This window comes from Aotus nancymaae, unplaced genomic scaffold, assembly GCF_030222135.1.
Source record: "Aotus nancymaae isolate 86718 unplaced genomic scaffold, 86718_ANA_hifiasm-v0.15.2.pri h1tg000018l, whole genome shotgun sequence".
Classification (NCBI taxonomy): Eukaryota; Metazoa; Chordata; class Mammalia; order Primates; family Aotidae; genus Aotus; species Aotus nancymaae.
Genome location: NW_026988430.1, coordinates 19,687,264 through 19,713,962, shown reverse-complemented (window position 1 = coordinate 19,713,962; position 26,699 = coordinate 19,687,264). Strand labels below are relative to the sequence as shown.

The window sequence follows — 26,699 nt, the reverse complement described above, 5'->3', positions numbered from 1 at the left end:
CCAGGCTGGAAGGAGGGAGAGAAGAGCACAGTGTAGCCTGAAGAGTGTGCTCAGGGAGACAGGGGTGTCCGGATTGTCTGCTCTGGGGGTGGGCAGAAAGGGGCATTCATGGGATGATGGCATGAATATAAACATCAAGATATATTTTTTGGCCAGGCATGGTGGCTCAGGCCTGTAATCCTAACATGTTGGGAGGCCAAGGCAGGAAGATTGCTTGAGCCCAGGACTTTGGGACCAGCCTGGGCGACATGGCAAAACCCCATCTCTAAAAAAAAGGCAAAAAAATTAGCTGGATGTGGGGGCGTGTGCCTTGTAGTCCCAGCTACTCAGGAGGCTGAGGTAGGAGGATCACATGAGCCCATGAGGTTGAGGCTGTAGTGAGCTGAGATCATGCTATTGCACTCCAGCCTGTGTGATAGAGTGAGACCCTGTCTCAAAAAAAAAAAAAAAAAGCATTTTTAAAGCTCTACTTTATGGAGTCAGCTTCTTCTTCCATATGTTCTGCTGAGGAACATTGTGTAATGGGAAGAGGTTGCATAAATCTCAGGGAAATGGCCTTGACTATTTAGGCTTTAAGTAAAGTTAATTTCAACACACTGTAGCCTAGAGATAAAGGAAAGTTGGGTCCAACCTCTGGCACCTCTCTGAGGTGGAAAACTCTAGAGGAATCAAAAAAGAGCAATTTATTTACCAAACCCATGAACTCTTTCTATAGGAGTCAGAGAAGCCTAGGGCAGGGAAAGGAGGCAGGGAAATCCCAGTCACCTTGGAAGCCAAGAGGAAAGAAATAATAACTAATATTTACTGATCACCTCCAGTGTGTCAGGATCCATTGTAGGGTGCTCCGTACGTATATCTCATTTAATTTTTTGGATAGCCTTGTGAGATGGGTACTATTATTGTCTCCATTTTATAAATAAGGAAACTGAGGCTCAGTGAGGTAAATTCGCTTGCCCACGGTCACATAAAAGTGCTTGGAATCTGACTTCCAAGCCAGGTTTCCCTACAATAGGCTGCAGAGTGGGAGACCCAGGTGACAGCACTTCCCTGAAAGGACATACCATCTTTGACCATCCTCCAAGTGTTGAAGAAGAGGGTGTGGAGGGGGAGTTCTGGTTCTGGCCCCCATGGCTGATAGTTCTCATCCAGGCGGAACACAGTAGAGGGGATCTCCAAGTGGCCAAAGCGGAAGGCAAAGGTGAAGACATTGGAAATTGTGGGATCCACAGATTCATCGTAGCCTTGATATGGGGGTATCCACTTCTGCATGTGGTCACCTAGCACAATGGGTAGGTAGTCCCTAAAGGTGATAATCTGGAGGGAGAAACAAGTTCTGAGGTTAGGGTGTAAGAAGGTTTAAACCTCTGCAGAGGGAAGCTATGAAAGAGCTGCAGCCAAGAGTGACGAGCTGTTGAAAATCAAGGATAGCAAATGGATAGCATATGTGCGCAGTTCCCATTCCTATGACTGTAGCAGACATTGCTAATCAATCATGACATTCTTTCTGCTGATCTCTTAGAATTTGTCTCAACATAGACTCTACTAACCAGCCATTTGAATTTGGCATATGGAATGTACTCTCTTTGTCATCTTTGTGCTAAGTTTATGACCTTGATGCTAAAGTGACAGTCTTTGTGTGTCACTTTAATGTAACAATGTCAGGGCAAGGGGGATGATAAACCACAAGAATGATTCAGGGGCAACCAAGGAAAGTTCATCCAATCTCCAGTTCTGAAAGAAATAAGGCAGAATGGAAAGATGGGTTTCTGGTTTCCTTTTACATAAAAACAAAATGTACTAACACACAAAAAAAATTTTCAGAAAAGAAAAATGCCTCCACATAACATAGTAATTATATTAATTTTTATTATTTCTAGTCCTTTGTCTATATGATACCCACTTTTACATAGTTATAATCCTGCAGAATGCACACCTGTGTTCTGTTAAGCACACCTGTGCTTAACATTTTCCGCATTTCTATCTAGCTTTCACAGTGAAGCTCTGTGTCTCTTTGCCCTTAACCCAGTGGCATAAGGAGCTCAGGCGCACTGGTTCCTGTTCCCCTAGAAGGCTGCTCGGCAGCAGCAGGCAGCCAGGGAAGTACTTTCCTGCCTTGCAGACAGCACCAGCAGGGACTGAGTGGGAAGCCCCCAAACACCAGAAGAGTGAAGGAGATCAGAATAGCATTGCGAGGCTCAGGAAAGTAAGCCTTGGTGGAACTAAAGCCCACAAAAGTAGTCCAGAACCTACACGCTAAACCTAAACAAGGTAACTATGTGCAAAAATAGAAGTGCTTTTTTTTTTTTTGACAGGGTCTCACTTTGTCACCTAGCCTGGAGTGCAGTGGTACCATCTCGGCTCACTGTAGTCTTGACCTCCTGGGTTCAAGTGATCTTCTTGCCTCAGCACCCCCAAAGTAGCTGAGACTACAGGTGCATGCCACCAAGGCCAGCTAATTTTTGTATTTTTAGTAGAAATGGGGTTTCACCATGTTAGCCAGGCTGGTCTTGAACTCCCGACCTCAGGTGATTCACCTACCTCGGCCTCCCAAACTGCTGAAATTACAGGTGTGAGCCACCATGCCTGGCCTAAAATAGAAAATTTAAATGGGATCAAGGGTCTCCTAATATAGTATCCAAAATGTCTAAGATACAACTGAAAATCACTCATAATACCAAGAACCAGAAATGCCACGTTTTGAGTAAAAAAGGCAACCAACTGATGCCAAGGCTGACATAAATCAGATGCTATAATTATCTGATAAAAATTTGAAAAGCAGCCACTATAAAAATGCTTCAATAATCAATTACAGATTCTCCTGAAACAAATACAATATCACAGCAAATAAGTAGAAATTATAAAAAAGAAACAAATCAAAATTACAGAACTGAAAATATACTAACTGAAATTTTTAAAAAGCTTGAATAGACTCAATAATAGAGTGGGAATGACAGAGGATAGAATTGGAGCCAGATCAAGATAATTTACTCAATCTGAATGACAGAAAGAAAACAGACTTTAAAAATTGCTCAAACAAACCAGAGCCTCTGGGTTCTGTGAGACCATAACAAAAGATCTGGCATTCATATCAATGGAGTCCCAGAAATAGAGGAGAAAGGGGGTGAAACTGAAAAAGCATTTGAAGGAATAATGCTTGAAAATTTCTCAAAATTGGTGAGAGGCACACATTTACAGATTCAAGAAGATGAATGAATCCCAAACAGGATAAACATAGAGGCATTCACTCCAAGACATATCATAATTAAATTTCTGAAAACTAAACATAAAGTATTGAAAATAGTCAAAAAGAAATGACACATTACCTGTAAAGAGACACCAATTTAAATAATGGTAAAAGGCTGGGTGTGGTGGCTCATGCCTGCAATCCCAGCACTTTGGGAGGCCTGGGTGGACAGATCACCTGAGGTCAGGAGTTTGAGACCAGCCTGGCCAACATGGTGGAACACCGTCTCTACTAAAAATACAAAAAAATTAGCCAAGTGTGGTGGTGCACATCTGTAGTCCTAGCTACTTGAGAGGCTGAGGCAAGAGAATTGCTTGAGCCCAGGAGGTGGAGGTTGCAGTGAGCTGAGATCACAGCACTGCACTCCAGCCTGGGCAACAAAGCAAGACTCCATCTCAAAAACAAAACAAAACAAAACAAAAACCAAATAACAGTGAAGCTCTTATCTGAAACCATGGAAGCCAGAGGAGGTGACACCACATTTTTCATGTGCTGAAAGACAAGAACTGTCAACCCTGAATCCAGTAGCTGGTGAAACGATTCTTCAGGAGTAAAGCTGAAATAAAGACGTTCTCACACAAAGGAATACTCAGAGAATTTGCTGCACAGAGACCTACCCTTAAACAATGGCTAAAGCAAATTCTCTAAACACGAAGAACGATAACAGAAGAAGGACAGGATCTTCAGAAAGGAAAGAAGAACAATGTAATTGGTAAAAATAGAAGTAAGCATCCATTCTTTTCCACCTCATGAGTTTTTAAAATTCTATTTCATGGTTGAAGCACTATCTGATGTGGTGTAAAATGTATGTAGAAGAAATACTTCAGACAATTATATTGCAAAAGTGGGGAAGGTGAAGAAATCAAATGGAAACAAGTTTTCACTTGAAGTGTAAAGCACTGACATCAGTAGGTTGTGATATGTCATAAATCAGTATCTATGTTTCTCTGTATCTCTATCTCAATCTTAATTTCTGTATCTAGGTATCTCTCCTGAGAACAACCACTAAGAAAATTATACAAAGCAATATGTGATCAAACGGACCTCTAAAAATGTTCAATTAACCCACAGGAAGGCAAGATAAGCAATAACAATAGAGGAATAAGAAACAGAAGGAACAAACAGGAAACAAATAATAGAATGAGAGATATGGGAGATTTAATCTCTAATATGTTAATAATTATCTAAAGATCATTTAAAAGTAATAATTACTCAAGATCAGAGATTGGCAGAGTATATTTCTTTTCCTTTTTTTTTTAAGTGACCCAATCATATGCTGTCTAAAAGAAACTCACTTCAAACATAATGACATAGGTGGGTTGAAATTGATGGAATAAGAAAGATCATGGAGACATCAGTTTTTAAAGGCAGAGGTGACTATATTAATATCAGATAAAGTCGATTTCCGAGGATAAAAGTGGACATTACATAATAATAAAAGGATCTATCCATCAAGAAGATGAAGCAATCCTAAATGATGTGGATCAAACAACAGAACTTTAAAACTTTAAAATACATGAAGCAAAATCTAATAAGACTGGAAGAAGGAATGGGCAATTCTCACTTATAGCTGGGGATTTCAACACCTGACTCTCCGTAAGTGGGAGAACTACTAGACAGAAAATTAGCTGGAGTACGGAACTAAATAGCACCATCAACCAAAAGATTCAGTTGACATTTACAGAGCATTGCATTCAACAACAGCAGAATGCACATTCTTTTTAAACTCACAGAAAATGCAACAAGATAGTCCACAGCAGGGTTATAAAACAAATCTTAACAAATTTAAAATAATTGAAATCATACTACAGTATCTGATCATGATGGAATCAAACTAGAAATCAATAACAGGAAAGCAACAGGAAAATCTACAAACACTTGGAAATTCAATAACACACTTCTAAATTATACATAGGTTAAAGATGAAGTTGGAAAGGAAATTTAAAAAATACATACTGAATGAAAATGAAAACATAATATCAAAATTTGCGGGAGGTAGTCAACTCAGTGCTAAGATGGAAATTTACAGCACTAAATACATTAGAAATTAGGAAAGATTGCAAATTAGTCATCTAAGTTTCTACTTCAAGAAACTAAAAAAAGAAGAGCAAAATAAATCCAAAGCAAGCAGAATAAAGATAAAAAATCATATGATCCTATCAACTGATGCAGAAAAACCATTTGACAAAGTTCAACACCGATTATGATAAAAACTCTCAATACTAGGAATGGAGCTTCTTCAACCTCGTAAAGGGCAACTACGAAACATTTATAACTCATATTATACTTAATCGTGAAAGATTGAATACTTTCTCGGTTGGGAAGACAAGGATGCCTGCTTTCTCACCACTCGCATTTAATATAGTATTGGAAGTTTGAGCCACTAGGAAGTTCTAGGAATTACCACCTAATAAGGCAAGAAAAAGAAAGAAAAATAATATAGATTAGAAAAGAAGAAATACAACTGTCTTTATTGACAGGTTACATGATGTCCTGTGTAGAAAATCCAAGCAATCTATAGCAGAACTCCTAGAACTAATTGAATTCAGCAAGGTCACAGGATACAAAATCAACACACACAAAAATCAATTATATTTTCATACACTGATAAAATAAGTAAAAACTGCAATAAAGCTGTAATACCATTGATAATTCCTCCAAAGAAAATGAAATACTGAGGTATAAATCTAACAAGACATGTACAGAATCTGTGTGATAAAACTACAAAATGTCGATTAAAGAAATAAAAAATCTAAAGATTGGGGAGACATACTGAGTCTATGGATTGGAAAACTCAACATTGTAAAGATGTCAAGTCTCCCTAAATTTATCTATAGTTTTAATGCAATTTATATCAAAATTTCAATAAGATTTTTCAGTAGGCATACGCAAACTTATTTAATAATATGTATGGAAAGGGAAAGATCCTAGAATATCTAAAACAATTTTGAAAAAGAAGACTAAGGTGTGTTAAGGCTTACTGCCTAGCTACAGTAATTGAGCACTGTGGTCCTGGTAGAGGAATAGACATACATACAAACCAGTGGAGGAGAACAGACAACCCAGGAATAGATCCATGTAAATATGCCCAAATAATTTTTGCCAAAGGAACAAAAGCAATTCAGAGAAACAATAGCCTTTCAATAAGCGGGTGCTGGAGCAGTTAGACATTACTAGGCCAGAAAACATTAAAAAAGGGTCTTGACCTAAACCTCATATTTTATGCAAAAATTTACCCAAAATGGATCATAAACTTAAATGTAAAATATAAAACCAAAAAACTTCTAGAAGGAAAAAGCAGGAGAAAGTCTTTGGGACCTAGGACTAGGAAAAAAGTTCTGAGACTTGATATCACATGCACAACTCAGGAAAGGGAAATTTGATTAAAAAGACTTCATTAAAATTAAAAGCTTTTGCTCTACAAAAGACCTTGTTAAGAGGATGAAAAAAAAAAAAAACATCCACACCAAGTTATAGACTGGGAGAAAATCTCTGCAAATCACATCTCTGACAAAGGACTTGTGTCTAGAATACATAAAGAACTCTCAAAACCCAACATTACCAGACAAATAGTCCGATTTGAAAATAGGCAAAATATATGAACAAGTATTTTATTGAAGAGGATACACAGGTGGCAAATGAGCACAGGAAAAGATGTTCAACATTCCTAGCCATTAGAGAAATGCAAATTAAAACAAGGAGATATTACTACACATCTATCAGAAAGGATAAAACAAAAATGGTGATGACACCATCAGGATGCTAAGAAATTGGATCATGCATACATTGCTGATAGGAATATAAAATGGTGCAGCCACTCCAAAAAATAATTTGGCAGCTCCTTTTAAAATTAAAAATAGAAGACTCAGAGTAGCCAAAGATATCTTAATTAAAAAGAACAAAACTGGAGGAATCACATTACCTGACTTCAAATTATACTACAGAGCTATAGTAGCCAAAACAGCATAGTACTGTAATAGAAACAGACACAAAGACCAATGTAACAGAACAGAGAACCCAGAAACAAATCCACACACCTACAGTGAACTCATTTTCAACAAGGGTGCCAAGAACATATGCTGGGGAAAAGACAGTCTCTTCAATAAATGATGTTGGGAAAATTGGAAATCCATATGCAGGAGAATAAAACTAGACCCCTATCTTTTACCCATATATAAAAATCAAATTAAAATGGATTAAAGACAAATCTGAGACCTCAAACAGTGAAACTACTACAAGAAAACATTGCAAACTACCCTTCTGACAAGGGATTAATAACCAGGATATATAAGGAGCTCAAATAACCCTATAGGAGCCGAGTGCAGTGGCTCACACCTGTAATCCCAGCACTTTGGGAGGCTGAGGCAGGCAGGATCATGAGGTCAGGAGTTCGAGACCAGCCTGGCCAATAGGGTGAAAGCTTGTCTCTACTAATAATACAAAAAAAAAAAAAAAAAAAAAATCAGCCGGGCATTGTGGAGCAGGCCTGTACTCCCAGGTACTTGGGAGGCTGAGGCAGAAGAATAGCTTGAACCCAGGAAGCGGAGGTTGCAGTGAGCCGAGATTGCACCACTGCATTCCAGCCTGGATGATAGAGCAAGATTCCGTCTCAAAAAAAAAAAAAAAAAAAAAAAAAAAAATCCTATCAAAAGATAGGCAAAAGATTTGAATAGACATTTCTCAAAAGAAGACACACAAATGGGAAACAGGCATATGAAAAGTGCCCAACATCATTGATAATCAGAGAAATGCAAATCCAAACTACGATGAGATGTTATGTTACCCCAGTTACAATGGTTTATTTATATAAACCATTGTATATATAAACAATAACAAATGCTGGCAAGAATGTGGAGAAAAGGGAACCCTCGTAAACTGTTGGTGGGAATATAAATTAGTACAACCACTACGGAGAACAGTTTGGAGATTCCTCAGAAAACTAAACACTGAGCTGCCATATGATCCAGCAATCTCACTACTGGGTATATACCCAAAAGAAATAAAATCAGTATGTCAAAGAGATATCTACGCTCTTATGTTTGTTACAACACTGTTTACAATAGCTAAGATTTGAAAGCAGCCTAAGCATCCATCAACAGGTGAATGGATAAAGAAAATGTGTTACATAGTCACAATGGGGTACTATTGCCATAAAAAAGAATGAGATCCAGTCAACTGCAATGACATGGATGGAAGTGGAGATCTTTATGTTACCTGAAATATACCAGGCACAGAAAGACAAACATGGCATGTTCTCACTTATTTGTGGGATCTAAATATCAAAACAATTGAACTTATGAACATAGAAAGTAGAAGGATGGTTACCAGAGGCTGGGAAGGGTAGTGAGGGGCTGTGGATGGGGGAGATGGAGATGGTTAATGGGTACCAAAAAATAGAAGGAAGGCACGGTGGCTCATGCCTGTAATCCCAGCACTTTGGGAGCCGAGGTGGGTGGATCACTTGAGATCAGGAGTTCGAGATTAGCTCAGCCAACATGGTGAAGTCCCATCTTCACCAACAATACAAAAATCAGCAGGATGTGGTGGCGGGTGCCTGTAACCCCAGTTACTTAGGAGGCTGAGGCAGGAGAATCGCTTGAGCCCAGGAGGTGGAGGCTGCAGTGAGCCAAGATGGCACCCCACTGCACTCCAGCCTGGGCAACAGAGCAAGACTCTGTCTCAAAAAAAGAAAAAAGAAACCCTGCTATTTGATAGCATAGCAGGGCGACTAGACTTAATAATAACTTAATTGTACATTTTAAAATAACTTAAGAGTATAACTGGATTGTTTTGCAACTCAAGGTATAAATGCTTGAGAGGATGGATAGCCTATGATGTGCTTATTTCACATTGTATGCCCTCATCAAACAACCTCATGTGCCCCAAACATATAGACACTATGTACCGCAACATTAAAAAATAAAAAAACAAATTAAAAAAACTATAAATGGACTTACCATGTGACCTAGCAATTGCACTCTTAGGCATATATCTCAAAGAAATAAAAATTTATTTTCATGCAGAAACTTATGTTTGAATGTTTATAGTAGCTTGATTCATAATAATCTCAAACTAGAAACTCTCCAAATGCCCTTCAAAAGTTGAATGGTTAAACAAACTGTAGTTCATTCCTACCATGGAATACTACTCAGCAACGAAAAGGAATGAGCTATTGATATTTGCAACAACACGGAGGAACCTTAGAGATATTATGCTTAATGAAAAAAGCACATCTCAGATGGATACAGATTGCATAATTCCATGTATATAACATTTGTGAAATAACATAATTATAGAAACGAAGAACAGATCAGTGGTTGCCAGAGGTTAGGAATATAGGGGTGAGGGTGGATGTGGCCGTGAAGAGGTAGAGAGTTTTGGGGTGACAGTACAGTTAAGAGTCTTCATTGTGGTGGTTACTTGAAGCTACATATGTGATAAAAAACTGCACAGAGCTATGCAGACACACACACACAAATGATTGCATTTATAACTGGTGAGATCTGAGTAAGCTCTATGGTTTATATCAATGTTAACTTCCTGGTTTTGCCATTGCACCACGGTTATGTGACGTTAGCATTGGAGGAGACTGGGTGAGGGGTGCGTGGGACCTCTTCATACATTTTTCTTGCAATTTTCTATGTAATTCTTAGACTCGAATCATCTGCAGGCAGGGAGGCCCCAGAGCCCTGTCCGGGGCCCACCTGGCTCCCACGCTTGGCTCTGCCCTCTGTTTGCTGCTGCGCCCCCAGCGACCTCTTCTGTTCCCACACCTCCATTTCCCCAGGCCTCTCCGTTGCTTCTCTCCTGTTGTCTCATCCTTTGAACCCCCCTCCTACTGCAGTATATTAGAATCTATAATTATTTCAAAATAAAATGTTTAAAAAATATGTGCATGGTTAATATCAACACATCAAACTTTGTAAGTCTCTTCTAGTTAGTTGATCAGCCAATCAACAATATCAGTTGAGTATACCCATGAGATATGCTTAGATGTAGAGAATTAAAAAGGAAGAGAATCAAATCAAAATAACCCGAATCACTGCTATGTAGCAGACCCAGGAGTGAAGGTGCTATAGTCCCAGTAACGGCACCCGGGCAGGCACACTGAAGGGACCAACACACAGTGACTTTCCAACACTCCAAATCCACAGATTCCTTTTGAGACAGAGAAGCTGAAAAAATGAAAGGAGGGAGATTTCAAAGGACGAGACAACAGGAGAGAAGCAGCAGAGAGGCCGGGGGAAATGGAGGTGTGGGAACGGAAGCGGGGGCACAGTAGCGAGCAGAGGGCAGAGCCAGGAGCGGGAGCCAGGTGGGCCCAGGTGACAGTGCTCCTGGGCCTCCCTACCTGCACGAAGGCTCCCAGGATCTTCCGGGCTTCCTGGTAGAGCTTCTCTCCACCCCACTGAGGGTTGAGTCTCTTTAGTTCTGTGGCCAGCCGGTTATGCTCACGGAGAAAGAGGGTGTGGGATGCGGCCAGCAGAATATGCTCTGAGGCTCGAGAATCTCCTGAAAGGCCAGAAGGCGGGAAGGTAGATTCTCTCTAACAGCCCCAGGACCCAGTCACCTGCACAAAGAAATGATGGTGCTCCATAGCAGCCCCCACTTCACTGCTACCCTCAACAAGCCCTCCTTCCAGTCAGGTAAAGAGGGATGGGGAGAGGGTACTGAATCATAGGTTTGACTCTCAGTTCTATACACACACTTTTGAGCTGTGTGACCTTGGGCAAGTTACTTAACATTTCTGAGCCTCAGTCCCCTTATCTATGAAAATGAGAATAAAGCCTATGACAGGACTGTGATGAAGGCTAGTGGTGACGCACTAGACAGTAGCATTTTGCTAATTATGACCCAATTGCCTTCTAGGAAGGGGGGCTTCAAATGAATGAGGAGCTTTTTACTTCACAGAGAACTTTGAAGGTTTTAGGAATGCAGGTTTGAGGTGAGGAGCTTGGGTGGGGTTGAGTTCCTCTGGGTAATAAAGGGAGAATAATCTGGAGATGAGGGCCTATAGTGGGAGGGAGAGAGGAGTAAGGATGGGGAGCGGTTAAACGGCCAAAGACCAGGTGTCTCATAAGGGGATAAGGGGACTTCTCCCTGTGTCCTCTAATCTTTAGGAAAGTCTATCTATCTGTCTATCTATCTATCTGTCTATCTAGACAGTCTCGCTCTGTTGCCGAGGCTGGAGTGCAGTGGCGCCATCTCGGCTAACTGCAGCCTCAACCTCCTGGGATCAAGTGATCCTCCTGCTTCAGCCTCCAGAGTAGCTGGGACTACAGGCATGTGCCATCATGTTTTTAAATATTTTGTAGAGACAGGGGTCTTGCCATGTTGCCCAGGCTGGTCTTGAACTTGTGGCCTCAATCTTCACACCTAAGCCTTCCAAAGGGCTGGGATTACAGGTGCAAGCCACTGCACCAGGCCAGGAAAGTCTATTTAAAATTGCAAATTCTTGGTGTGAGTGCATATTTTTATGAAAAACAAAAAAAGAACTCAGTTTTGTGTCTGGATTGACGTGGAGCATATGTGAACACAAAATCCCAAAGATCTATAAAGATATCTTGGCCTATGAGCTGGCCTTCTGCAACATCAGGGTGGCTGGGGGTTTGTTCCGAGAGAGGGTGTTTAAGGGTGGGATGGCCTCCAGAAGCCACAGACAGAGAGGCCCAGGAGGGCAGCTGGAATAAACAGAACGGGCAGGGCTTTGGTTGTGCACAGGTTGTATGGAGTGGGGGTTTTGTGCTCAGGTTATAAAAAGCTTTAAAAATATACATTCCTCTTCATCAAGAACTTCCTCTTCTGGGAAATTACCTTAACAAATATATTAAAAATGAGAACAAAGATTTATCAGTGAAGATGTTCATTACCTAAACAACAGTAACAAAACACAGAAAAACTGGAAATAACTAAATGCTCCCAACTCGGGTTGAGAAAATAAATGATGGTAACATATATCATGAAATAGCAGGTAACCATTAAAAAGCATGTCACGGAAGAACAGTTAACGGCATGGAGTGGATTCAGTGGAGACTTCAGGTTTTGGAGCATTCTTTATAGTAGGACCCATTTATGTAAAACAATGTAGAACTGTATTTGTGATAGAAAAAATACTGGAAAATAAGCATGAAAATGTTAACAATGGGCCAGGCATGGTGGCTCACGCCTGGAATCCCAGCACTTCGGGAGCTGAGGTGGGCAGATCAATAGGTCAGGAGTTTCAGACCAGCCTGTCCAACATGGTGAAACCCTGTCTCTACTAAAAATACAAAAATTAGCCAGGCGTGGTGGCACGTGCCTGTAATCCCAGCAACTCGGGAGGCTGAGGCAGGAGAATTGCTTGAACCTGGGAGGCGGAGATTGTAGTGAGACGAGATCACGCCACTGCACTCCAGCCCAGGTGTCTGAGCCAGACTCCATCTCCAAAAAAAAAAAAAAAAAAAAAAAAAATTAGCAGTGATTATTGGTGGGTGGTGGGATTGTGTGAATTTTCTTTTTATTTTCTTTGTTACTTTTCTGGACTTCCTGATTTTGTTTTACAGTGAACACATGTTCTTGGATTCTTTATTCATCTGGGCCCTTCTGCTAGTCCTGGACCAGTGCCAGGGACAGCGGTGGCGCCGTGTGCATTTTTTCAGAAAGACGAAGAGAAAGGGGCAGTGGTAAAGCTTCCCTGGATAATCCCCTTGTTCCTGGGATCTTCCGTTCTCAGGCTAGACTCACCTGCCAGGAAGCAGGGTACACGGGCGGTGGTGTTGATGAACTCGCAGGGGCTTGGCTTCTTGCTGTCATAGGGCGGGTAGGACAGGCCATGGTCTGAGACCTCCTGGTTGATAGCCATGAGGCCCAGGGGGCTGCTGAGGTTGCGGAGACGGCTGGCCAGGCTTGGCTCCGGGCTGTACACAAAGCTGGCATCCAGGAAGGAGGTCAGAGCGTTGATCTGCTCTCGGGCCAGGGACTTGTAGGGTGGAGTGGGGCAGACGAAGCCGGCTCGGAAGAAAGGCATGCATTTCCCTTGAGTCTCCACTTTGGGGTCATTGGGTGGGAACTGCAGAGAGATTGGGCATAGGTGACTGGGGAGGGGTGGAACAGCTGGGCCCTGGCAACCTCTCCCTATGGCAAGTCTGGATGCAAAGATGCTGATGGTGCCTTCCTGGGACCCTGGTACTAGACACTGATCCCAGACACTTCTTGCTGACATTACATACCCTGGGCTCATAACATCCTGAAGTACATTATATCCTGCTGTGTAAAACTGCTGAGGGTAATCATTCAGTCCTCACAGCGAGGGATCCAAATTTTTGGTGGGGAGGGAATCCTGAGCTCCCTGGACTGGAAAGCAGGACACGAGATGGGAACAGGTTTGTTAATAATTACTACTAACAACAGCTGCCATGCATTTATTTTGGACTTACCATGTGCCAGGAATTATGCAAACTTTAACTCACCTCAGTCCTCAAAAAAAAAAAAAAAACCCGGAAGGTGGACAATTGGGTTCCATTTTATGGATGAGAAAACTGAGACTCAGAAAAGTTAAGCAAGTTGCCTAAGAACTTACAAACTGGAAGGGAAAGATGTAGGATTCAGATCATTGGCTCCATGCCACAGCTTACCGTCTCTACATCACAGCACATAGCCTTGATCTATTCTTTGAGTGAATAAATGACTAACTGTAATACCCATGAATAAGAAGAAAAGACGCATTGCTGCAAGCTTCTCTCCCTTCCTGATGGAAATTCCTACAAGTCCCTGCTGCTCACTCGAATTCATCCAGGTTTCAGGTCCTTCTGAGAGGAGCTGAAGTCATCCTCCACAATGATGTACAGCAGCGTAAACTTTATCATGTATAAAACGAATCTCTGGGGATCTTGGTAAAAATGTAGAATCTATTTCCTAACATCTTGGGTGAGACTTGAGATTTTGCATTTTTTTCTTTTTTTATTTTTTGAGACGGAGTCTTGCTTTGTTGCCCAGGCTGGAGTGCACTGGCGCGATCTCGGCTCACTGCAACCTCAGCCTCACAGGTTCAAGTGATTCCCCTGCCTCAGCCTCCTGAGTAGCTGGGATTACAGGTGTATGCCACCATGCCTGGCTAACTTTTGTGTTTTTAGTAGATGTGGGTTTCACCATTTTGGCCAGGCTGGTCTCAAACTCTTGACCTCAGGTGATCTGTCCACCTCGGCCTCACAAAGTGCTGGGATTATAGGTGTGAGCCACTGCACCCAGCCAAGATTTCCCGTTTCTAATAAGCTTTCAGGTGTTACCCATGCTGCTGGGTCTGGGATGTAGACAGCCTTCTCCAGTGTTCCCATTCTGCTATCAATAGTTTACTTGTCCAGTCCCCACACTGGCCCTTTGTTCTTGAGAGCAGGAGCAGTGTCCTATTCACTTTGGAATCCTCGGTGCTTAGCTCACTGCCTGGCATGGAGTGGTCAATGTCTATTTACTGAATAAACAGATGAGTGAATGAATGGACACATGTGGCATGGGAATCAGTATCCAAGATCTATGCAGAGATCCTAGCCAATGAGCTGGGAATGTCTGCTACAAGAGGATGGGCAAGGGGCTGGCTAGTCATAGACACCCAGCTGCAGAGTCCTACCATGATGGGGAAGCAGTTGTCTCCCTGGATACAGTACTCATCACACTGGGCTTTGGAGTACTCGCTACTCCCCAGCTCGGTGTCAGGGGCAAAGTCCAGGTCGTGATCCACAATCTGACCCCACTGCATGAAGAGCAGGGACCTGTTTTGGTCCAGAACACCCTCCTCATTCAGATAGCCAACAATCTTGTTAGATACCTCCCGGGCCTAAAGATGGAGAGAGAAGGGGAGAGCAGATTAGAGGAAAAAGTGCTTTGAGAATTCAGATGCAACTACAGCTTATTAACGACCTACCTAGCATGTTACAAGTACATTTAATCCCTACACGGAGCTCGTGAGGTGGGTGGCATTAGCCTATTCTGTAGAGAGGGAGATTGAATCCCGGAGTGGTGAAGTCAGTTCTCCAAGTCCTGCAGCTATAAAGGGATAGGGAGGGATTGAACCCAGATCTGTATGACTTCATGACTTGCCAGTGCCCTTTCCACTATGACAGGGAAAACAAAGACAGGCTGCCTCTGAAGTGTGAGCTACGGAGGCGCCAGGTGTCCGGGAATAGGAGAGGGGCTCTGGGTAGGGTTGCCAGCTCCGATGAGGCCAACAAATAGGACCTCCAGGCAAACAACAGCTGATGCACTCCAGGGGCGGGGGCTGGGGTAAGCGCGAGCAGGATAGGGCAGGGAGGCCATCTGCCCGGGAGTCCCCAGGGTATCTGGCCTGCGGTGGCGGGGACGTGACCACCACGTGCCGGTCTCCGGGCTCCGAGCTCTGCTGCCCTCTAGCGGCAGGTGGGGCCAGCGCAGCTCTCCATCGCGCACCCCAGCTGCCCCACTGATTTCTCCTCCTCGTTTCCCGGCGTGTGAGGGGAGGACAGCCCGTCCCCGCTGGCTCCCATCCTTCACCCGCGCCCGGCCCGGCCTCACCAGCGGGAGAGGGAAGCCGTTGCGCGTCTTCCCCGGCGTCCAGCCGAAGGGCAAGGAGAGCCCGTCCTCGTACTCCGCGGGCAGCCAGCGCGCCAGCGCCCTGTTGGCCGCGCCCAGCGCGGGCTTCCTCCTGAAACAGGCACGATCCGCGCTGAGCTTCGGCAGGCCGGCTCCGGGGCTCCAAAGCCCAGGACCCCAAGGGGGGAAGGAGCCTCTGGTCGAGGGGAAGGGGACGCGGAGAAGGGGGCCTCTCAAATGTGGGGTCTCTGAACGGCGCCCACCCCCTGAGGGTGCGGGGCTCCCCCGCCCCGGGGAAAGGCGCGGCTTCCAGTGGGCTCGCGGGAGAAGGCTGGAAACGCACGGTCTTGAGAAGGTGGGGAAGGTGGGAACGCCAGCCCAGGCGGGCAAGGCAGTGGCAGTGCCTGGAGTGCCCGAGCGCAAAGGCCCTGGCGGGGCGGGCGGCTGGAAGGGTCGGCCCCCACACCCCGAGCCCCGCACCTGTTGTTGCAGTCTCCCGTAATGGTGCGGTAAGGGCTGCACGGGTCGCATCTCACCATGGAAGCAGGGGCACCACAGCCCACCTCCCGAGACAGCGAAGTCAGGTCCAGACTGGGACCTGAAACAGAAGGGACCCCAAAGGGACTGAGTTCTTTCTCCATCCACAGGCACCGGTGGGAGGCAGGAAATGGAGACCAGGGGTGAACTTGCATGTTCTGGAATACCTTCCCTTCTAAGTAAGCGTTTCTCAAGTGGCTTCTCAATGAATCTGACAACTCATTAAGGTCATAAATTTTATCCTATTTTACAGGGAAGAAAATGAGCCCACAGTGTTCAAGAGACTTGCCCAAGGCCACAGAGAGTAACTGGGAATGACCCCAGAATTGCTAGCAGTTCCGGGTGTACCAGGTCAAGATTAATTTGAATTGACAAGTCTTTCTTTTAGAATGGAAATCCCCTGGAAGGTTAAGCATATGTGAGTATGAGTTAGTGTGATAAGACTGCTTTCTTCTAAAGCTTCGTTTACATCTAAAGGACCGAGCAAGCAGGAACATAACTAGGAAAGGTGTTGGGAAGGGCCAGGTGATTTTTCAGTGAGAGGCGGGGGTTGTGGGAGGAGTGACAGAGTAGGGGGCCTTTAGGCATCAGAGGGTTCAGTATGGGCACAGAGTGGAGAGAGATGCCCACTTCTGAACGCATACCCGAATCCACCCTGCTGTCTGCAAGGGCAGGGAGGTGAGGGGATCTGGCTCATGGGGGCTTCTTTGGGGGGCCATGTCTGAAAGGTGGTGGGTTTTCAACTTTCAGAGCCTTTTGGATTTCAGAGGTCAACGTGCTTCCTACTTCTTACCTCGTCCCAGTTTCCTTCTTTTGGAGCTTTGGAATTTGCCCAACTCCTAGGCCAGGTATCCCTCCTCACTTGATGTTTCCCCAGGGAGAACCTACAGCCTCTTCCTCCTGTCAGGACCAAACCCCTTCCTCATGACCCTCTGTGGGCTGTGGCATTTGTTTGGGGGTGAGGGTGGAGGGGATGGAGGAGGTCATGACCAAGCCATCAGTTAAGTTCATTGTTTTAGCTCCATCTTACCCAGAACAAGAGGAAAATCTTATCTCCTGTGACATCCCAGTAAATTCCCCTGACACAGGTGACTTAAATGTCCCCTCTACTAGAGGAAGTGGTGACACTGTAGTTTAGGACAAGGAACCCATGTTTATTGACTTTAGCACTTCCTGTGGGCAGAGGCCTCACAGATGGTGTGATACAAAGAGCACCAATGTCCCCTTACATGGAGTCACCAATGTGATCTTGCTGGATCTCAGTTCCTTCCTCTGCAAAAAGAGCATTGCCCTAGCTGTGCTCTAAGCCCGTCCTTGCTCTGCCAGTCTTGTCTACGGGTCTAAGAAGGGAGAGACAGGAGTGTTCCTCTGAGTAGATAGCTCTCAACAGGGAGTGCAGCTTGGGGTGGCCTCTGCTCTCTCTTATGGGGAGATGACCCCTTCCTGCCACAGAGGGCTGGTGGGTTTTCGGTACCTGTGACATTGGTCAAGGGCACCTTCTGCCTCAGTCTCTTTAAAGATTCCTCCCACACCTGTCCGTTGCGGATGGCTGTGCGGGTCCGGCCTTTGGCATGCTTCAGGTACTCTGAGAGCTGTCGGCTGGTGGGAGTCTCAGAGCTCATGGCGGTCTTCAGCCTACAGTGGAGAGAGATAGGGAATCATGGCCTGCACCCTGTAGGGAGGGAGCTGGGGGCCACTGGAGGGGTGGGAGGGGGTGTGTGTACAACATGGCCTTGTTACCCAGGCTGCTGCACCGCCCCATACGGTAGCCACTAACCACATGTGGCTATTTCAATGGAAATTTATTAAAATTAAAATTAAAAATTCAGTTCCTCAGCAGCACTAGGTACATCTCAAGTGCTGAAAGCCAGATGAGGTTAGTGATTGCCGTGTTGGACAGTGCAGATATAGAACATTTCATCATCCTAGAAAGTTATCTTGGACCATGCTGGCCTAAAGTGGGCTTGGAGCTGGACAGACCCCAGGGTGGATCTGGGTTCCACCAGGATTGGTTTAATTATATGGACCTCTGAGTGACCTTCCCCTCATTGATGAACTGGGAATCATAATTTTCTTCCATCAGAGACTTAGGTATGGACTTTGGGGCAGACTGACTGGGACTGACTCCTAACTGCCACTTTCTAGTTGTGTGCCTTTGAGGCAAATTATTTAAGCTCTTTGTACTCAGTTTCCTTATTGGTATAATGAAGTTAATGATAGTAACCTTAGGTTGAGCAATGCTGTTTCATCATTTCTGACCTCAAACACTGTTTTCTACAGTTCGATTCAGTACTTCCTAGGATTTTTGGGAGGAACGAATGTAGGGCCCCCAGAACTGCATCTGCACAGAGCACACACACAAATGTGTAAGTGTCACTGTCACCATCAGCTGGGTCCCAGAGGGGCTGCTACAAGGTATTTTAGAGTCCCCCTCACCCCATGAACAAAGGCAGGCAGACCGCTGGGCCTCCCTGGGCTTAGCAGGTAAGGTCCCACACAAGGTTCCAGATATTCCTTTCTTTCCTGGCCTGGCCTGGGCTCTGCCTGCTTCCCTTGCCTGAACACAGATTCACCAGGGACTCACCTCCTGCTCTGCCCTGGGGCTGGGCTCTTTTGAGGGCAGGCGGGTCTTGGAAGGACCTCTTTGCCATCTCCATAGTCTCCACCCCGGTCCTAGCTGTCATCCTCTCCCATCTAGATGGCTCTTACTTCCACTCCTGTCCCTACCCATTCATTCTCCACAGGGCTGCTGGAGTGATCTTTTTAGCATAAATATCAGACCATGCCACCACTAATTCAAGTGCTCCAATGGCTTACCCTGGGGCGACCCACCTCTCTGCTCTCACCTTATAGAGATCCTCCTTGCCTCCTGCCTCTGCTGGCATTGGCTATTTCCTGTGCACCCCGCGGTCTTTCCTGCCTCAGACCCCATGCCATTGCAGTGCCTGGAATGTGAGCCCCATGCCCTCTGCCTGGGTGGCTCCTTCCCATTCTCTAACAGGCTTCTGGGATCCCTGTGCCTAGAGTGGCGTCCCTTGCCCTGTTTATTTCCTTTGTTGTCCTTATCATAAATTGTGAGTCACTGGACTGTGTGTGTACTTGGGTAACAGAATGCTTAAATGTGACTCATGTCTCTGTGAGGCCCCCGGGGCCAAGAACTAACTAACCAGCAGGGGAGGGCACCTCCACATTTCAAAGCAGGGCGCTGGTTGGCCTGTGCAGGACTTGCAAAGGAGGCGTATGAACACCAGTTTTGTGGTTTTATGCTGTCCCCATCTTGAGGCTATAAAGGGATTGAATTTGAGGAGCGAGAGAGAATTTTCCTTTGGAGACATTTGCAGAAATACTGGGCATTTCCCTCCTACCACCATGCGGCTCTCCCCCTTAATTCTAGGGAGAAAGGTCTTAGAAGGAGGGCTTGACTGCGTGTCCTGGAGTCCTGGCTGGGGTTTGACACCTGCCTGAAGAGCCCGACTGAAAGCAGCTGTGGCCAGCCAGGGTCCTGACAGCACAGAGAGAGGGGCAGGGCAGCCCCAGTGTGGAATCTGGAACCTGCATGGTCTCAGCAGGAGGGTGAAGCTGCTAGTCTTCTGGAGGCTGCTTAAAAGGGACAGGGTGGGGAGGGGTGAAGGAGTGGGCCGATGCTCCCAGGCAGAAGGTTGGAGCTGGGAGCCACTGGCCAGAGAATTTTCCAGATCACAGAGCTGGCAGCCGGATCTTTCTGAGAAACCAGGAAAGTAGCCGAGTGGAGAGAGACAGAGGGAGCTTCCAGCCCCTTGGGGACTGAGTTGTCCAGGAGATGTAGACTTGCCACCCCTTTTTCCTCCCTCCCTCAGCTTAACCCCTGACAAGCAGAAACCCAGGCCAGGAAGGAGGAGTCCCAGAAAGAGGGAGAAGGACACTGCACTCTCTTCTCCCCCAGAGGCCTCGAGCAGCTCTGAGCTGAAGGAAGAGAGCAGGGCTGGGCTTTCTCTTCTTATGCTGACATTTTAATTCTTGAGATAATCCTGGTCTGGGGACTAGAAGCGTCCAGAGCATGTTTTATCATCTAAGTCACCAAAAAAGTTGTGCGACGGCTTGAGAGTTCATTCAAGGGCCAAGGAAGAGTGAGTGGAGGCCCAAGTCCAGCGTGAAAGGACAGCGAGAGGAAAGAGTAAGGTGACTTTTTTCTCAATATGACAGCTCCCCTTGCTCCTTGCCTGCCTTCTCCCTAGAGTGCGTGTTTCCTGAGGGCAGGCGCCAACGTTGCCCCTGCATAGGACTGGAGGGCGGTTGACTGTATGGTGCCCTGTGGGCCCCGGGCTCCTCCCCTCACTGCCACAGGTGCATCAGCTACAGGCTCACTCCAGTAACCGTGTTGGGCGTCTGCTTCTGAGCCACTGGAGCAGCCTGGCTGGGGGCGCCCGGGAATTCCACAGGTGTGTGCAACACCTCCCAACCACCTGCAAGCCTGCAGCCATGTCTGACTGATGTGGGCGGACGAGGGCTCTGCTCCCTTGCCCCAAGATGGGGCAGGCACTGAGGAGCAGCTTCTGCTCCAGACTAGACCTGAAGCCACATTATTTATGCAACTTCCCCTTTACTTCTCTGGCTTCTTCACTCCATCACAGCTTCCCTGTGAGCATTCCCCCAGTACATCACCTGCACCTGAATGCAGGGCTCAGATTCGACTTCTGGTGGACCTGGCCTGGATCAGTCAATATCAGTTGGATGAATGAAGAACTTTTACTGAGAGGCTTTCTGGGACTCTGGAATGCATGGCCCAAGGAAACACACTGGGCCACGTGGAAGAAAGACCTTCTAGGGTTAGATGAGATGCCCTCTTCCAGGAGATGTATAGGCTGAGGACTTTAGGAATTGTGGGCTATTGCTCATACTTGTCATGTACTTGGAGGGCTGGGAGGATGGAAGGGCAAGTTTTATCATTGCTCGGCTCATCAGCTCATTGGGGCTGGCCTACGTGTGTTTGTCTTGAACAGGAAGCCTGTCAAGGGATGTGTGTGTGTGTGTGTGTCACGTACCTGGTTCGGGAGTCCAGGAAGGCCTTGTTGACTTGGACCTTGGCCTGACTCACAGCATTGGAGATGGCAGAGGTTCTGGTGGTCTGCACTTGGGCTTGGAGTGGGGAGCAGGAAGCAGGCTGTCAGACACCACTCCTTTGAGATGTCTTCTGCTTCTGTCTCCCTCTTTCTCAGCCATTACCCCCACCCCTCAAATCTGGGCAGGCAGGAGATCAAGATTAGGAAGGTTTCATAAGAGTCCTTAAGGGGAAAAAGCACAGAATGGGAAGAACATTCTTGGATCTTCAATGAGATGTCAAAATTGCTCTCTGAGCTCTCACTGGAATGCCCAGAGGTGGGATGAAGGAGTGTGGCCACTCAGGGTGGCTAGGGCTACTGTGCTGTGGGGATATTTCTGGTTCCTGGTGAGATGGTCTCATGGACTATCTCAAGTTCATCAAAGAGGACCCACTGATCACCAGGACCCTGACGTAGAGAAGGGATGGCCTGAGAGTAATGTGGGATTCCCTGTTCCCTCTTGTATTGGGGTCTGGGGCATGGAGGACAGGATCTGTTTTCTCAACAAGGAGAGTGTAGTGGGTTAAATAATGACCCTCCCAAAATTCACATCTGCATTGGAACCTCAGAATGTGACCTTATTTGGAAGTAGGGTCTTTGTAGGTGTAATTAATTAAAATGAGGTCATACTGCCTTAGCATGGGCCCTCAATCCAATGAATGGTGGTTTGATGAGGAGAAGAGAGGACACACAAAGAAAAAGGCATGTGAAGACTGAGGCAGAGATCGGAGGGTTGCACTACAAGCCAGGGAACACCAGGAATACCAGGGCCACCAGAAGCTCGGAGAAGAAAGGAACATTCTTCCCTAGAGCCTTCAGAGGAAGCGCAGCCCTGCCAGCACCTGGATTTTGGACTTCTAGCCTCCTGGACTGTGAGAGAATACATTTCTGTTGTCTTAGGCCACCCAGTCAGTGGTGCTTTGTGATAGCAGCCCCAGAAAACCCATAAAGGGAGACACTCAACTCTTGTGGCAGATGTTGCAGCCTGAAGCAAGACCAGGGAAGCCAGGAGGGCTGGGAGATGAAGGACACTCATCACTGAAACACGATGCAGGATCACGCTGTGAGCCTCTCTAGAGCCCAAGTGGGAGGGTTTGAATCACAGAAAGCAGAGAAAGCCCAAGGAACGCCAGACACCCTAACACTGGAACAGGGAAGGAGAAACCACATTACCGAATGAAGCATCTACCATACGCGCAGGCCTGTGCTAGGTACTGGGAGAGATGGAAAGAGGAGAAGCAGTGGTGGGAGGGAAAGAACTCTGGCTTCAGGACCTAAGGCCCTGAGTTATCATTCTGCATTTGCTCCCAATAGCTCTGTGACCTTGGGCAGGTTACTTAACATCTCTGGGCTCCTGGCTTGCTATGGGAGGAGGTGGGACCAAGTGATCCAGAATATCCAATTTTGCCCTGACGGCCTGTGGTCCTGAGATGCTGTACTTGTCTTGTCACAGGTGTGAGAAACACTGTTACCAAGCCTGGAGCCTGCCTTTGAGTTCTCCTCCCTCCTTCCCTCCAGGATGCATTGCTCCCTGCAAGCCAGTTTCCTCTGGCCCAGCCCCAGGGGAGAGTGCCTGAGAGGCAGACACTCGGTGCCTCCCTTCGGAAACCTGGCAGGGCCTTCTCCTTCCCTCAGAGTGCCAACTTGATGGCAATGCTGAAAGAAAGTTATGACGACAAAGTTCAGAGCTTCTCTGAGCCCACAACTGTGCCCCAGGCTGCCTGGAAAGATTCCAGCTCTTGGATTAACCCCGTCGTCATGAGCTTTAACTCTGAACGCAAGTCTTTTGACTGAAATTTGTGCAGCTTTGTTTTCTGATGGGTTCTTCATTGGGCTTAGTGGAGCAGACCCCATATATCTTTGGAGGAGATTCTGGCTCCAACCCCGGGAGGCAGTGTGCAGATGGAATGATTGTGTGTTTAGACCAGGTTCCTGAGAGGCTCCTCGGCTTTCACAAGAACGCATGGGTTCTCCCTGCAGCGGGGCGTTCACTGGTGGAATCCAGAAGAATGCCAGGGAGAGCAGCCTCAGGTTCAGGCTGGCCGCCAGCCATGTCTCCCCAAGTCTCAGCTCCCAGAGAGAAATCGTTGTTCTGGAGCTTTGCCTGGCAGACCTCCCCTCCTGTCTTGCAGATCTTCTCCAAATCGTCTCCCCTTGGAATAGGCCAGACCAGGAGAACTCTGTATCTGGATCAGGTCATTTCAGCCTCCACCCCCGCCTGCCTCCAATTTTTCCCTCTGGCCTTTTGTGGTCCCCCTACTAATTTGTGTCTTGTTGAATGTACTTTTTGTAAGCTAACTCTAGAGAAAAGGCAAAGCATGAATAAATACCGCTCTGTTACCTGCCCCTTCCCCAAGGTGAGTTCTCAAACAGCTCGACCTCTCAGTGGGCTCTTGTCCTTATACATGTATGACCCCAAGGAGGAAAAGATTCTGGGGCCTCCTATCCCTCTGTCACCGTTTTTTGCAACTTCAGGGGACCTATTGCAGGGTTCATTGAGTTAGCAGAAATCTGCCCTTCAGACAAACAGAGACGATGGTTTTGGAGGAAAAAGTATCATTGACTTTAAAAAACAAATTATTATTATTAAAAAAAAACATGGCTGGGCGTGGTGGCTCATGCCTGTAATCCCAGCACTTTGGGAGGCTGAGGCAGGTGGATCACTCGAGGTCAGGGGTTCGAGACCAGCCTAGCCAACGTGATAAAACCCTGTCTCTACTAAAAATACAAAAATTAGCCAGGCGTGGTGGCATACACCTGCAATTCCAGCTACTTAGGAGGCTGAGGCAGGAGAATCGCTTGAACCTGGGAGGTGGAGTTTGTGGTGAGCCAAGATTGCGCCATTGCACTCCAGCCTGGGCAACAGAGTGGAACTCCATCTCAAAAAACAGAACAAAACAAAACAACCCACATAGCATAAAGTGTAGCATCCTAGTCATTTAAATGATACCGTACTATAATGTTAGGTATAGCCACATGTTGCTCAATGGATCTCTAGATCATTTTCATCCTGTAAAAACTGAAACCCTATAGCCATAGAACAATAACTCCCTATTTCCCCTTCCCCCCAGCTCCTGCAACCACCATATCATCGATTTATTTAAGAGGGCTGTGGGCACAAGCATTCATTATACTGTTCTTTGAATGACTAATGCATTTCATAATGAATGACAAACACAAAGTAAAAAATTAGTTCATTTTTTAAAATGGCATCATCTGAGACAGCCTGAGGAAGACAAGATCATAGAGGAAGACATGAAAGTTGAGAAATCTGAACAGGAAACAATATTTAAATACTCATGTCTCCTCTCTTCTTCTTTGGGACCCCCTTCATGCACTCCTCACTAGGAAGCGGAGGAGGGGGGACTTCAAGGCCAGAGATAAATTATTTTCTCATGTCTTGGGCAATGTTCCTGGTTTATGTGAAGGAAGGGTGTGGACAAAAAATCAGAGCCAGGTAAATAGAGGGTCATGTCATTGAAAAAGGGGCGTCAAAAAGATTCTAGAGGGACACTGTCTGCAGCCAGAACCAAGCAGGGCAAGAAGGCATGAGGCTTTAGAGTACAAGAGGCCAACAAGAGGCTTCTGTGCTGTTTAGCTATTTATCCACATTCTTATCTTACGGTCAGTGCAGAAACCATTTCCCAAGCCCTTTGGTTTGCAGCAAAGCTTGGAGCCTTCCCCGGGACATGAAGCACTATCTGGAGACAGAGTCACAGCCTTTGCCCCTCAAATGCCAGGCTGGTCGACAATCCCATGCCTCTACCCATGTTCTTCCCTATACAATACCTCCGTGCCTGATAAACTCCTATTCATCCTTCAAAACCCAGACCAAATGCCACCTTCTCTGTGAAGTTCACCAGTTTTCTCCAGGCAAAGTTAGATCTCTCCTTTTTCTGTCCTCCCACAGTATTTCATACATGTGTTATATTATGGTCTTCACTTCTGTTTCCCCTATCAGACCATGAATTCCTCAAGGACTCTGTCTTATTTGTTTTTCCAGGACCTAAGCATGTTGATACATAATAGGTGTTCAGTGTATACTGAATGAATGAAACTCTTAGAGCAGAAAAGTTCAGCATCTGCAGGTTGCAGACGGAGAGGGCAGAGATGGTCTCTTAGCAAGCCTCTCACACTGTCATATTCCCCTAATCACCTAGGGATTGTGGTAAATGCAGATTGTGACTCAGAAGATCATGGAAGGGGCCTGAAAGTCTGCACTTCCAATAAGCTCCAAGCGATGCTGATGCTGCTGGTCTGCAGACCACACTCTGAATACCAAGGCCTTCCAGACTTTGACTCTCAATCTTGCTGAGCAGTACCCAAGGAGATAGGAGGAAGGCCCGATAAGGGATGAAGTCAGTGGCATTCTCTTCCATGACTGGAAAGAGCCCTGTGGAGGGTGGTGGAATGAGCTAACAGGAAAGCCGTAATTGCCTTCTTGCCCCATCACCCGGAGGAACACCCTACTTGGTCTTTTGAGTGACTCCAAGATCAGAAAGAGAATGAAGAGATAGCTCTTATCAAGCCCTCTAGAGCAGAAATCAATCTACTTCAACCAAAAGGTTTGAGGCACACAATTACATCAAAAACATGATTCAACCACTCCATTCTCCCAAAATGAAGCCTGTCTAGTACTGCTGCAATACAGGTCAGACACCTGCTTGAGAGCCAGCTATCCACAGGGCACTCAATACAGCTAGGACTAGACATTCAGGGCAAACTAGATGGTCAGATCTGCTGCAGATGGCAGGCATGAGATGCTAGAAATGAGATGAAGACCTGACAGCCCGGCTTAAGGAACCCCTTAGAACACTGCAAAATCTCTACTGTAGTCGAGAGGCCAGATTTCATCACACCTGTCTCAAGAACAGCACGCGGAGCTCCATTCTGTTCCTGTTTCCCCCCAAATTCCTGTGTGACTCTGGACACATTAAATTGCTTAGGTCTCAGTTCCTAAACAGGGGGATAAGAGAGGTCTATGGTACCTTCCAGCCCTAACAGTCTATGATCTGTGACATAGTTTTCAGACACAGAAAAGCCTCTTTCCCCCACAATGGTGGGGGAAGGCTTAATTAAATTCTCTCTTATACAAAACAAGAGGAGTGTGCCATGGAGTGCCTAAAGCTGGCACGAGAAAATGCCTGATAGAGACAAGTCCAAATCCAGTGCTAAGCTTTCTGAGAAGACATTTAGTAAATGTCATCATCAACTTTGCAGAAACCAGAAAAGATGAAAGTTGATGAGTCTTACCTGCCCAGTGCCTCGTCTTTCCGCAAAAGCCAGGGAGTTGCTCTGCT

At 46.0% G+C, this 26,699-nt stretch overlaps 1 protein-coding gene across 1 annotated transcript in view; it reads right to left on the bottom strand.

Moving 5' to 3' along the window:
- The window catches only part of LPO (lactoperoxidase), a 49,111-nt gene that overhangs the window by 2,431 nt on the left and 19,981 nt on the right, over nt 1-26,699 (bottom strand). The window contains exons 2-10 of the mRNA XM_064378393.1: nt 22,357-22,543; nt 21,343-21,430; nt 17,796-17,956; nt 16,265-16,382; nt 15,767-15,896; nt 14,847-15,053; nt 12,968-13,292; nt 10,596-10,756; nt 1,062-1,314 (exon numbers count right to left, since the gene is read on the bottom strand). Coding sequence (XP_064234463.1) covers nt 1,062-1,314; nt 10,596-10,756; nt 12,968-13,292; nt 14,847-15,053; nt 15,767-15,896; nt 16,265-16,382; nt 17,796-17,956; nt 21,343-21,430; nt 22,357-22,435 — 1,522 coding nt within the window. The 5' untranslated portion in view covers nt 22,436-22,543. The remainder of the gene's footprint in view (nt 1-1,061; nt 1,315-10,595; nt 10,757-12,967; nt 13,293-14,846; nt 15,054-15,766; nt 15,897-16,264; nt 16,383-17,795; nt 17,957-21,342; nt 21,431-22,356; nt 22,544-26,699) is intronic.